Source organism: Hypanus sabinus, chromosome 7 (assembly GCF_030144855.1).
Source record: "Hypanus sabinus isolate sHypSab1 chromosome 7, sHypSab1.hap1, whole genome shotgun sequence".
Taxonomy (NCBI): Eukaryota; Metazoa; Chordata; class Chondrichthyes; order Myliobatiformes; family Dasyatidae; genus Hypanus; species Hypanus sabinus.
The window spans coordinates 87,484,759-87,498,669 of record NC_082712.1 but is presented as its reverse complement, the minus strand read 5'-3'; the positions used below and the strand labels follow the sequence as shown (position 1 = coordinate 87,498,669).

At 40.1% G+C, this 13,911-nt stretch overlaps 1 protein-coding gene across 8 annotated transcripts in view; it reads left to right on the top strand.

The window, feature by feature from the left end:
* LOC132396945 (GRB10-interacting GYF protein 2-like) overlaps positions 1 to 13,911 on the top strand; it is a 152,456-nt gene that overhangs the window by 58,850 nt on the left and 79,695 nt on the right. For 7 of the 8 annotated variants that reach the window (XM_059975085.1, XM_059975087.1, XM_059975089.1 and 4 more), the window contains exons 6-10: positions 1,817 to 1,879; positions 3,330 to 3,459; positions 5,866 to 5,961; positions 11,122 to 11,233; positions 13,552 to 13,660. In XM_059975085.1, the coding sequence (XP_059831068.1) occupies positions 1,839 to 1,879; positions 3,330 to 3,459; positions 5,866 to 5,961; positions 11,122 to 11,233; positions 13,552 to 13,660 (488 nt within the window). In that variant the 5' untranslated portion in view covers positions 1,817 to 1,838. Of the gene's footprint in view, positions 1 to 1,816; positions 1,880 to 3,329; positions 3,460 to 5,865; positions 5,962 to 11,121; positions 11,234 to 13,551; positions 13,661 to 13,911 lie in introns of those variants that run through there. The other variant, XM_059975091.1, reaches the window with a different exon arrangement.

Genomic DNA, 13,911 nt, shown 5'->3' with positions numbered 1-13,911 from the left:
GTTTAAGATGTTTTAGTGTATGTATTTGGGTCAGCACCGCCCCCATTTGTCCCATTTAACCTGTCGCAGTACGGTGGATTTTAGAACCCAGGGCAGCTCAGGTCATGTCATCCGTGGAGTACAGTACAGTATGTACTGTTCTGTATCTGTTCCATTGACGGAATACGATCATGGTTGAAAATACTGTAAGGTGGAAATAATGAAGCGATTGGAAAGAGCTGAGTTGTATTCAGTCATTGGGAAAGCATTAGGCTGCAGTCGGTCACCAATCGGAACAATTTTAAAGGATAAAGTGAGAATAATGGACTATAGGAAAGGCCCTGCCCCGATGAAAGCTACAATTATTATTAAGCAACATAGTGGTTTAATTATTTAAATACATACTGTACATTTCTTATGTGTTTTATGTGCATAGAAAGGTAAAATATATACTATATACCAAGACAACATTTGACTAACTGACACTAAATAATACCGGATGCACCTAATCTGACTTGCGTACAAATCCGACTTAAAGACGGACTCAGGAATGGAACTCGTACATAACCCGGGGACTGTCTGTATTTTACAATACTGCCCTGCTTTGGAGGCAGCTTGTGTTGTTTCTGCTCAAGTCCAAGTCCAAAGCTCTTACTTGGTTCTTTCAGCTGGCCATTTGTATGTTTTGCTACTAAATCTAATACTTACCAAGGCTAATAGCTCTAGGAATTAATCATAACTTGTCTTTATTCTTCTAGCATTGAGCATACTTGTGCAGGCTACATTGGAAGGCCACGTGATGAATAGGAACCAAATCTTACAACTCTTCTTTAAGCATTATCTTAGTATTTCTGCATAATTTGGAATAATGTGAGTGTATTATCTGGGTTCATTATTGCAGCCTCCCAGTACCTGCATAAAAAGCACAGTGGTCTATATATTCTGACTGGTTGCATCACCATCTGGTATGGGAGGAGGGGTTGGCATGGCTACTAAACAGGATTGAAGTAAGTTGCAGAAAGTTGTAAAATTAGTCAGCTCCATCATGGGTACTAGCCTGTGTAGTATCCAAGACATCTTCAAGGAGTGATTCCTCAGGAAGATGGCATCTATCATTAAAGACCCCTACCACTCAGGCATGCCCTCTTTTCTTTGCTACTGTCAGTAAAGAGGTACAGAAGGCGCACACTCATGGATTCAGGAACAGCTTCTAACACTCTGCCATCCAATTTTTAAATGGATATTGAACCCATGAACACTACTGCACAACTTTTTAAAACTTACTGTCTTGCTCTACTTATTTTAACTTAACTATTTAGTATACATAATTACTGTAGTTCAGTTTTCTATATTTAGGATGTTTTTCTAAATTCAGTATGTTTGCCGGTGATATTAAACCTGATTCGGATCTCTCTATTTTTTTTTTAAAAATAAAGAATTGTATTGTTGGTGTTTTTATGGCTTCTTTAACATTATATCTGTTAACATAGCTTATTCTAGGGTTCTTAAGCTTTTCCTTTCCAGTATTCCCATTCTATAGTAACCCTTTTCCAGAAGTTATTTTGTGGATGTTGACTGGCATCTGGTACATAAGTCAGTTTTAATAGTGCAGTGAGACTAGTTTTAATTCTTGACTCTAGTGCCATCTGTAGCACTGTTATAGGCAAGGGAAGAAGTGGAGAATAGATAGTGTTGCCCAGGTGATGAATGATTATTCCAAAAAACAGCTAATGCAAATGCTCAATCACCAAAATGGCTATTGAAGCATTGTATTAAAGCTCGTCAACTTGCCTAATTTCTTAATAGAAATGTTATCTTTGTGTTTCTCATTTTGTAGAACTGTTGTCAAAGACAAGGAAATGGCAGCAGAGACTCAGACACTCAACTTTGGACCAGAATGGTAAGGGGTATCCTTTCAATGCTGCAGTTAGGATTATTAATGGGTATATGGAGTCATTGAGAATATGCAACAATCTGTGTGTCTGATGCGTGTTACCTAAAGTGGCGTAGTGGCATCAGCATCGAGTGGTCCTGGGTTTGAATCCAGCTGGCTCCTTGCACACTTTCCATCCATGCTGAATTGAGCATCGAGTTAGCAACTCGGCCTAATTTTTTTTTAAAAAGTGACAAAATGTTAAAGAAACAACAAGGCTGCCAGCTGATGCAGATAGAAATGACAACAGTAAATGTGTTAGCTTAAGTACCTTGAGATTAATTGCAATGGATTTCAGCCTGATTTTTAAAGATTAATTGAGTTATTTCTGTACAATTTCATAACATAAAATTAGTACTGAATATAGTCCCCTACTCATATCATTGTGGCGTCTTACTGAATTAAGTTTTCATCCAATTATCTTTGTGCAACCTAACCTGAGTCCAACATAAGCCTTCCTTCCCCCTGCCACACCAACCTTCCGTTTTAACTGCTTATAATTGAACAGCAGACTCATTAGTTCTGCAATCACGTTCTTGTCTCAGATTTATCCAAATGAGTGTTGAGGCACTTGGGAAATGTTGATATGGAGGAAGAGACCCTTTGGCCTATTGTGCTTTTGCTGGCTCTCCAGTTTGATCCAATTCTCATGTTCTTTGATTTTGCAGGTGATCTTTTCAGTTCTATGATTCCATTTAATATTAGAGAATGTATACAATATACCACCTGAAATTCTTACTCTCCACAGACATCCATTAAACAGAAGAAAAACCCCAAAGAATAAATGACAGGGAAAGCAAGAATCCTAATCTCCCCCTCAGTTATTCCAACAAAAAGCATCAGCCACCATCAACCACCAAGCAAACAATAGCAAAACCCTTAAAGGGACCGTGATCTAGAATCCATCAAAAACCACTGTTCACATGACAGTTCGACATACCACAGGCTCTCTGACTAACAAGGGAGAGAGAGATGTTGCTGCTGCCACTTTCAGTGTTACAATCTGTTGAATCGCTTTTATTTTTGAGTTCTGTGGAGAAATATTTGATGGGCCCAGATATTTTCTTTGGAATAAGAAAGTTGGAAGTCATAGATTTGGAGGGAGGTGGGGGGGGGGGGGGAGGTGCTGGTGGAACAAATAGCCATGGAGCAGTTCTTTAAAGGTTTTACTTGTCCTGCTATAATCTCATTTTAATAAAGACGCCAAAGAATTAGAGAAAGGGGAGCAGTCTAAATTGTGCATTTCATTCCTTCTGAGTTGTAGCAATGATTATTGTTTAATAGTTTAACATTACTTCTGCTTGTTCACTCATTATTGGATGGAATTTGAGTTTTCTCTGTACACTTTATACTTTAAGTTTCAGGATTTTACTATTATATATGTATCTTTTTGAATGCCTTTTTCCCTCTACTATAGGCTTCGTGCATTGTCCAGTGGTGGAAGTGTTGCGTCCCCACCTCCTTCACCTGCATTGCCAAAATACAAATTAGCAGATTATCGTTATGGACGAGAAGAAATGCTAGCACTTTATATGAAAGATAATAAGGTAATCACAACAGGATTCTAGAAGTTTATAAGTCCCATTTGTTGTGTGTCACCAACTTTGTCCTTTGTGGATCTGACAATTTCTGTTGTAAAAAGGTAACTAAATAGCTGGCTGTGTTTGTCAGGTTTTCAGTTAGTATGTTGAATGAACATTCAAAGATTCAAAGTACATTTAGTAGCAATGAATGTATAAACTATACAACCTTGAGATTTGTTTGTTAATGAGTAGCCACAAAGCAAGTAACCTGAAAGAACCCAATTAAAAAATAAATGACCAACATAAGCGAAAAGGGGTAAAAAAACAAATCATGCAAACAATTGAAGCAAACAGCAACAATCTGAACCAAATTGAACCCTCAGATCTGAAACCCAGAGTAGGCCCAAGGCCTCAATTATCAGTTCATCATATTAGAGCATAGCAGCCAGGGCAGTCTTCATAGCCTCGGTGCCATGGAGAGAGGAGCAGCCATCACAGAAAGAGCGATAAATCGGCTCTTGCATCTGATTTAGGCCGGCATTTAAATTGACCAAACAATGGAATATCAAAAGGCTCTGGCGCCCAGGAGAGAGGAGTGAACATGGTGGAGAGCAAACAAAATCAGCTCTTGCATCTGATTTGAGCTGGCATTTAAATTGCCTAAACAACAGATTATACAATTATGATATCCAGGAAGTGGATGAAAATTGTTTCATGAATTATAAGGGCCAGAGACAAAGAGTAGCAAGTACTGTTTGATTTGGTTTAGTTGAATGCCTCTTCATTTATTTTGGCTAAACCTTCCTTCACATGGTTAATTGGAATTAAAATAAAAATGTCCTCAGTTTTTAATTTGTGCATGAGCTCTGGGATTTGTTTTGCATTTGAAGTAAGTTCCTTAACAGCAGCTCTCTATGATTGTGATATTGGGCCTTTCAATCTAGGAAGCCGCTACACTTCCTTCTTTAACTGCAGTCCCGTACCAGCTCATTTGTTTTTTAAATTAACATGAGTAAAACTATTATTCCTGGACTATCTGAATGTAGATTGAAAAGATACAGATTGATTTAAACTGTTTGGAACTTGACAAAATTAGTGATTTGAAGGCAAAGGACTCCTTGACTCCAACATAGGATGTCACATTCCATTGTGTCTTAAAGGAATTGCAGCTAAGTTTCAGTACTTATACAAAAACTTAAGAGTAAGACATAGGAGTAAGATGAACTCATTGACAAGTGGTATTGACTGCCTATGAAAGAAGGAAAGACTGCATCCATTTGGCAGTAACAAGTAAAATAGCTCCCTCCCATCAGCAATGGTTGTACAAGTGGTAAAGGGCAAGATAAGTACAGAAATTAAAATGGATGACACAAAATATGGTTGAAGGTGCATTTTTGGATGTTGGCAATCTCCTTTGTGTATTGATGTACTTGCTGTGGAAAAATATTCCAATCATGTGCATTGGGTGAAGATCCAAGGTTGTAAGCTATATAACGCATTAGCACAAGTGTCCTTGGAAACCTCATATTGCAGGACGCTCTGACCCTAGAGGCCCTGGAGAATCTTTTGGTGTAACACAGTGATTCCTTACTGGCAACAAGTTAAACTACTAATTACTTTATTTATTCCGCTTTTTCTGGAGAACGATCAGTGCAATAATAGACTTTAACTTCCCTTTTGGAGTTGAGCTCTTGAACTATCTATATGACTTGGTAATTTTATGGTTTGAACTGAAGTCTGTAAGGTACAGGGTGGTCGTGCCATGGTGTGTACAGGCTGAATTGAGGCAGTGAGGCACAGGCCCTGAGAGTGCATCAAAGTGGTGGGGCCCAGGTCTGAGTGAGGAATGAGCCAATGAGGGATAGGCTGATTTTCTCATCTCTGCACTGCCCTGAAGCTGTGGCCTGCAACTAATGGGCTCCTGGACTGGCTATAGTGATGACTGGTTCGTGGCTGTGGACTCACTTTCGTGAACTTTTAGTTCAGAATGTTGTTTGGTTACTTTTCATTGTTTGCATGATTTACGCTTTGCTTTACATTGGGTGTTTGTTGGTCTTTTTTAAATGGGTTTTTATTGGGTTTCTTTGCCTGTAAGGTGACAAATCTCAAAGTTGTAAAAGGTATGCATTCTTTGATAATGTACTTTGAACTTGAAGGTTATTAGTTAAATTGTTTTACAACTGTAATTTTAATCTTCATCAGAACAGTAAAGCCACAGTATTGTTTCTCCATTCAATCTGCTGTTCTTAGTTTATCTCTAGACTCAGTGCATTTGCCTACTTGAAGCTTTGTGGTGCGAGGGGGCACTGAAAACTCTTCAGCCCTAGGACATGAGCGTGTAGGTCGTGCATTTCAAAGCAAATGAAACCAGAAGCAGGAGTTACATTAGCTTATATACAAATAACCAGATCCTCATTTTAATTTTACCAGGTTCCTGAAGAGTTGTCAGATAAAGAATTCCTGGCTATTTTACAGGATGAACCACTTCTGCCCTTGGCACTTGTACCTCTTACAGAGGAAGAACAGGTGGGTTATAATGTGGCTGATAGAAGGCTGCGGATATTGCTGGGTAAAGTGCTGAAATATTCTATATTTTTCCTGAGTGGAATTGATAATTGTGTAACAGCTAGACTTGCTGAAAGTCTCTTGTGTATTTAACCTAGGACATGGCTAATAAAACTTCAGCTATAAAAAAAAATGGAATAGAGGTAAACAAGTTGAGACATTCCTTCGTTTAATTCAATATATTGTGCACTTGAGCTGGAAGATTCCAGACTGCTGACAGCACAAACCTTCAAATAGCTTTTGATTGCTCTGGGCAAATACAAATGAAGTTTCTTTCCTACTTTTAGTGCACTTTAGGAAAGAATTAGGTTGCTCAATCTTAGTTATATTTTTGAGTATTTATTTAAATTCAAGCTGCCTGCGATTCATGGTATATAGAACAGTTACTATGCAAAAGATGATCTGATCAAGATAAAACTACATAATACGCAAAAAATGCTGGAAGAACTCAGCAGGTCAGACAGCATCTATGGAAAGGAATAAACAGCTGATATTTTGGGCCAAGACTTTTCATCAGAACTGAGAAGGAAGGGGGAAGAACCAAGGTGAGGAGGTGGGGGGGGGGGAAAGGTAAGGAGTACAAGTTGGGAGGTGATGTGTAGAAAAGGTAAAGAGCTGGAGAAGAAAGAATCTGATGGCAGAGGAGAGGAAAGACATGATGTAGTTTGAGGGAATGCTTTGTCGAGTATCTTCACTTCATCCACAAAACGCAGGATTTCCCGGTGGTCAGCATTTTAATTCCAATCTTCATTCCCATTTTGACGTGTTGGTCCATAGCCATCTCTACTGACAGGATGAGGCCACTCGGGTTGCAGGAGCAACATCTATCTGGGTAGCCTTCTACCTCATAGCATGAATATCGATTTCTCTAACTCCAGTCATTTCTTTATTTCCATTCTACACTCTGGCTCCACTCTTGCCTTTTTTCTTCTCGCCTGCCTATTACCACCCCCCATGCCCCTCCTCCTTTCTCCCATAATAACTCTCCTCTCCTATCAGCTTCCTTCTGCTGTCCTTTACTTTTCCATGTATCATCTCCAAACTTAATTCACCGCTCACCCCTCACCACCCATCATATCTTGCTATCAAAGTCTAGCCATTGCTCCTTCTCCTTCCCCTACCATCTTTCTGGCCTTTTCCTCTCTTCCTTTCAAGTCCTAATGAAATGGTCTCACCCCAAAATGTCAGCTGTTTATTCCTTTCCAGTATTGCTGCCTGACGCACCGAGTCCCTCCAATATTTTGTGCGTGTTGCTCTGAATTTCCAGCATCTGCAGTATCGCTTATGTTTACCATGGTTTTGTTCCACTCTTTGGAGAGTGGCGCAGTATCTTTTCCCCATGATTGATGAGTAGCAGGTTCAGAATTACAATCAAGTTCATTATCACTAACTTGTGCATCATGAATTTTGTAGTTTTTTCAGTTTTTTCATCTTTGGAAAGATGGGAATGTGTAGATGGGGATGTCTAGAAGCTTTGGAACTCTATCCAACTCGAGCTTTTTTTGGACATGTATTTAATTAGACATTTCTGTTCATTGCTGACCTTTATTTTTTGAGATTCACTGTGGAATTGGCCCTTTGAGCCAGGCTGCCCAGTAATCCTTTGTTTTATTGTAGCCTAATCATGGGAAATTTAGAATGACCAATTAACCTACCAACTGGTTTGTCTTTGGACTGTGTGAGGAAACACATGCAGTCATGGAGAATATACAAACTCCTTACAGGCAGCAGCAGGAATTGAACCCAGGTATCTGGTACAATAAAGCATTGTGCTAACTACTATGCTTTCATGTCACCCCACATTCTGCTTATTTTGCCCTTAATGAACAAATGGTGAATTCACTGTGATGTGATTTGGGATATGTTGAAGACTGTAGTTGAATGCTAATTTTTAAAGCAGATATCATTAATTGGAACTAGTACACCTCATCAGTTGATGACTCATGCCTCTGTAATTCCCTTTATTCCAGTGTAATGCTGATCAACTTTCAGGGTGAATTTGATCATTGCGATCACCTTCCCCTAAGGATTCTTTTACCTTAAGCTCTCTAATCAATTCTGGTTTATTGCACAACACCCAATCCAAAATAGCTGATCCTCTAATGGGTTCAACCATGAGCTGCCCTAAAAAGCCAACTTGCAGACACTATAAATTCCTCCTTCTGGAAACCAGCACCAACCTGATTTCCCCAATCTACCTGCATTTTGAAGCCCCCCGTAACTATTGCACCTTAGCCCTTTTGGCATGCGTTTTCTATCTTCTGTAATTTATAGGCCACATTCTTACTATTGTTTGGGGGTCTCAACTCTCATCGGGGTCTTTTTACCCTTGTAGTTCCTTAGCTCTATCCACAGTCATTCAACACCTTTTGACCTGATGTCACCTCTTTCCAATGATTTGATTTCATTTTTGCCCACAGAGCAACACCACTCCCTCTGCTTTTCTTTTTGTCCTTTCGATACAATGTGCACCCTTGGATATTAAGCTCTCAGTTATCTTCTTTTAGCCACTATTCAGTGATGCCTACAACCATACCTGCCCGTCCACAACAGTGCTGCAAGTTCATCTACCTTATTCTGTATACTGTATGCATTCAGATATAACACCTTCAGTCCTGTATTCACCCTTTTCAATTTTGTCCACCTTTTACATTGCAGCTCATCCTGTTGACTGCAATTTTACCCTATCAGCAGCCTTTCCTGACTACACATTGCGGGTTGTAAACCAGCTACCTCATCTTCAGCACTATTGTCTACCTTTCCTACGATACTATATATGCAGCTCAGGACACCAGTTGCACAATTCTCAACCTTTTGATTGCTAATTTTGAGGTCTTAACAGCATCTGCCTCCACAATGTCTTCACTAACTGTTCTGACACTCTGGTTTTCATCCCCCTGCAACCCCACACCATGCAGCATTAATAGACCTTCTGGCTAGGATGTTGTCTTCCCTTCTGTACAGCTCCTACCTTCCCTGGAAGGGAAAATCTTCCTAGTTCTGGCCTCACTAGCATGTGGAAGAGTTACCAATCCTGAGATCACTGCCCTGGAGGTTCTGCCTTTTAACTTAGCACCTACCTAACTCCCTGAACTCCCTATGCAGGACCTTGTCACTCTTCCTACATGGACCACGACTTCTGGCTGTTCACCCTCCCATTTAAGAAAGCTCAATCCAATACACCCTGGATCCTGGCACCTGGGTAGAAACTTGCCATCTGGGATACTTTTTTTCGCCCACAGAACCTTCTATCTGTTCCTGTATCACCTCTGTGTGCCTCTTCTTCCCCTTTCCCTTCTTAGTCATAGAGGCAGACTCAATGCCAGAGATCTAATCACTGTGACTTTCCTCTGTTAGGTCATCCCCAGCCCCTCTACCCTCCAACAGCATTCAAAGTGCTGCATAGGCTCCTTAACCCCTTTCCCCTTCCTGACTGTCATCCAGTTTTCTGTGTCCTGCACCTTGGGTGTAACTATCTCTCTGTATGCCCTATCACCCTTCAGCCTCCTGAATGATTTAGAGTCCATCCAATTCCAGCTCCAACTCCTTAATGCCGTTTGTTAGAAGCTGTAGCCTGGATGCACTTCTCACATTTGTGGTTGTCAGGGACACTGGAGATCTCCCTGCTTTCCCTGTCCCACAAGAAGAACATTTCGCTATCTTGCTTGTCATCCCTACTATTCTAGCTAAGCAGATATTTTGAGGTAAATGAAATGTGAGCAGGAATAAAATCTCAATTGTGGGAACTGGAATTATAACTAATGTTTCCAGGGCTGTAGGTTATCTTCACTTTTGTATTAATTTAATCCTTGCTGATGCTTACCGAATAGGGAAGTTTTTAATGAACAACTGTATCTCTTTTATACTTGTAAATCTTGGCTGTATGTAGTCAGGTTCATTGCATGCAAAGAATTAGGTGGGTGAGTGCTGGGACTTCGAGCAAAGAAGCATCGCAGTAGTGGATTCTGAACTTCTCACTCCCAATGGCAAAGCTTTAAACCTTAGGAGGAAGTGGCTGGATAGCACTACAAAAAAAAAACTAGTATTTGTAATAGCTTTGCATATCACTTTCAGGAAGTCTTGAGGCCAGTGAAGCACTTTTTGGGTGTAGCCACTGTTGCAATGCAATAATCTATGCCCACTTGATGGTGAAAGTGAGGTAGTTTGTCTTTCTTTTGAATGTTGAATTTGCACTTGTCCAATTAATTGCAGATTATTTTGTCATACTTCTGACTGTCCTCAAAAAGCTTCAGAAGTTTGGTCACTGTAGACACACCAGCCCCTGACCTGCACATAGAGCATCGGCATTATGTTGTTTCTGCAGTTCATCAGTGGTAATGCTATATTCAGAATGAGAATCAGGTTTAATACCACTGGCATATGTTGTGAAATTTGTTAACTTTGTGGCTGCGGTACAATGCAATACGATAAATAGAGGAAAAAACTGATTTTCAGTGTGTATGTATATGTGTGTATATTAAGTAGTTACATTAAAATAAGTACTGCAGAACAGAAATGAAAAAGAAAGTAGTAAGGTGGTGTTCATGGGTTCATTGTCCATTAAGAAATTGGGTGGCAGAGGAAAGAAGTTGTTCTTGAAAGTCTGAATGTGTGCCTTCAGTCTTCTGTACCTCCTTCCTGATGGAAGCAATGAGAAGAAGGCGTGTCCTTTGTTGTGGGGGTCCTTAATGATGGATGCTGCCATTCTGAAGCTCTGCTCCTTGATGTCATCTTGGATACTATGGAGGCTGGTACTGGATAGTGGGTTAGATGCTTGCTTTCTAAGGCAGAGGTTCCCAACCCGGGAACACAGTCCACATGGTTATTGATAGGGGTCTGTGACATATAAAAGGTTGGGAACCCCTGATCTAAAGTGATCCTTATTTGGTATTTTGTGGTGTGAATGCTACTTATTATGTACAGCCTTTGCTTCAGTATTGACTGAATTGTCTAGGTCCTATATATAGAGTGTTGGCAAATGTTTGGCTGAAATAGCATTCATTACTCGAGGAATTTATAGGTGACACCCCAGTATGATGCTGCTGAAAGATAGAGCTTGGTATTTGAAAGGACTTTTGAATTTCATTTTAACTGAGATCTTTTTTTTAAAATCCCATGCAGCGAAACTTTTCAATGTCTGTCAACAGTTCGGCAGTGATGAGATTGATGGGGCGGGGAGGAGGAGCCCCACCAGCAGGGGTGGTCAGAGGCCGAGGTGGTGCCAGGGGCCGGGGTAAGTAACCAGTTTATGCCAACCCAAACCTCCCAACAGTTAAAGCAATCTAAAAACCAGCTTAGAACCAAGGTTCAGAGTTGGTTCACAAGACCCCCTCATTAAATGAATTTATCCATTGTGTCATGTGGCTGTCCAGTTGATCTATAGCTCATCTTGTACACTAACAAATCACCTCTCATCCTCCTTCATGCCAAAGAGAAAAGCCCCCACATGTTCGACCTTTTCTTATAAGATGTGCTATCTTATCCAGGCAGCATCCTGATGAATCTTTTCTGCACCCTCTCTAAAGTATCTAGTTCATTTCTGGAGCAATGCAATGCCAGCATGTAAAGTTGTACATCTCTTCCCTTCTAGGTTGTTTGGTGAATTCCACCCCTCCCAACTCATTCAACACCCGTTTGATGACCTGGAACTTAGCACAGAGCAACATTCTGCAGCAGACTCTTGACTCTTATGTTCCAGGCTGTCTGATACAACCGTTAATGGTCTCTTTAAGATAAAAAGAAATTCAATGGTAACGGTTCACTTTAGGTTTATTAGGTTGATACCTGGAACGGGTAGATTAGTCTTGTGAGAAAAGGTCTAACAGGCTAGACTTTGAACCCCTATAGAGTTTAAAAACTGACATTGACATCTTTGGACATTTGACAAGGTGAATGAATGTGAAGAGGATGTTTCCTCTTGTGGGAGAATCTAGAAGTGGAGATTCATTGCTTTATAAAACACCCATCTAAGGCATGAAGAAAAATACTTATTGATGTCTGAGAGTCTTTGTAGCTTACAAAGGAAAGTAAATGGAGAATATTTGAATATTAAGGGAAAAAGATACAGTCAGCTCTCCTTATCCACAGATTCCGTATGCGTGGATTCAACCAATCACGGATCGGGAAAACCCAGAAGTTCTCTCTCCAGCACTCGTTGCTTGAGCACGTACAGACTATTTCTTCTTATCATTATTCCCTAAACAATACAGTATAACAAATAATTACATAGCATTTACATTGTATTAGGTATTCTAAGTAGTCTAGAAATGATTTAAAAGTACAGGCAGTCCCCGGGTTATGAATGAGTTCCATTCCTGAGTCTGTCTTTAAATCAGATTTGAGGTTGGAACAGGTACATCCGTTATTATTCAGCATCAGCTAGTCAAACGTTTTTCTTAGTATATAGTACATATTTTACCTTTCTATGCATATAAAACACTTGAGAAACATACGTATTCAATAATTTAACAACTGCATTGCTTAGTAATAATTGTAGCTTTCATCGGAGCAGGGCCTTTCACATGCTCCATTAAAATTGTTCCAGTCGTTGACTGACTGTAACCTAACGCTTTTCCGATGACCGATGGAGTTTCACCTCTTTCCGATTGCTTTATTACTTCCACCTTATTTTCAATTGCGATCGTGATGATTTTTGTGAACAGAAACACTACAGATTCAGAGCTGCACTGCCAGGTCCTAATGATACATGTTAAATAAGGGACTTGAGCATCCGCGAATCTTGGTATTCGTGGGGGTGGGGTGGTGTCCCCAGAACCAATTCCCCCGTGGATAAGGAGGGCCGATTATAGGTACTTGATTAACGAGGGCAGAAAGCTGTTAGGAGTACAGTTCACTTATCACCTTGTGTTTCTTCCCTCCCCTCCCCCCACCTTCTAATACTGAACTCGTTTTTTTCCTTCAGTCCTGATGAAGAGTCACGGCTGGAAACTTTGATTGTACTCTTTTCCATAGACGTTGCTTGGCCTGCTGAGTTTCTCCAGCATCTTGTGTGTGTTGCTAGGAGTACATTTGAGCTTGTATTTGAAGCAACCATGATCTTATTGAATGGAAGAGCAGGCTTGAGGGATTGAATAATTACTTTCTAATTGTTTTTAAGCACATTCATATGTTCCACAAGCAATTCTTAATTTACTATAAGCTGAATTTAATGCAAGAATCAATGACATTTAAATCAGAGGCTCAGAAGTTGACCAAAATAGATCAGTATGCTGCAAAATGTGAATACGTTTGATGTCAAATTATTTTTGGTTTTTTTTTGTTTTTATTGTCTTTAAACCTGGAGCTTGAAATTCAGTTTGTTTCAGTATCCTCTGCTCAGTTTCAGAAGCATTGTGTCCTGTTTGTTGCTCTACTGCAGACATTTCAGTGTAGCAAAAGTGGAAGAATATTGAGGTGCAACACAGTATTTTCAAACTCATTTGGGCTCGTGCTGAAGAGATCTTCAAGGAACACTTCTTTCATTTGTAAATGTATTTTGGCCATTGGTGTTCGATCTATCTGAGTACTTCTATCTTGCTCCTTTTCATGCAGGTCGAGGGAGAGGAGAAAGCGGTTATTACCAAAGAAGTTTTGAAGATGGAGAAGGGGGGTTTGGTCGTGGAGGACGTGAAATGCTAAGGAGTCAGAGCTGGGAGGAAAGGTAAGTTTCAGGGGGTTCAGTGTTTCATCTTGAGTATTAGAGCATCTATAACTTGGTGTTAAGGTGTAACAAGGTGTTGAAGCAGGATAGAAAAGTAATGCTTGATGTTGTTTAAACTTCACCTCTTAAACTGAAAGCTTTCCTTAGTATCTGTGGTGGTGGACTTGATGGACTACTTTGTTGTAAGAGAATAGGAAATTTTGGCTAGCATTTATTACGTGAGCAGCAAAGTATGTATTTGGGTGTCCATT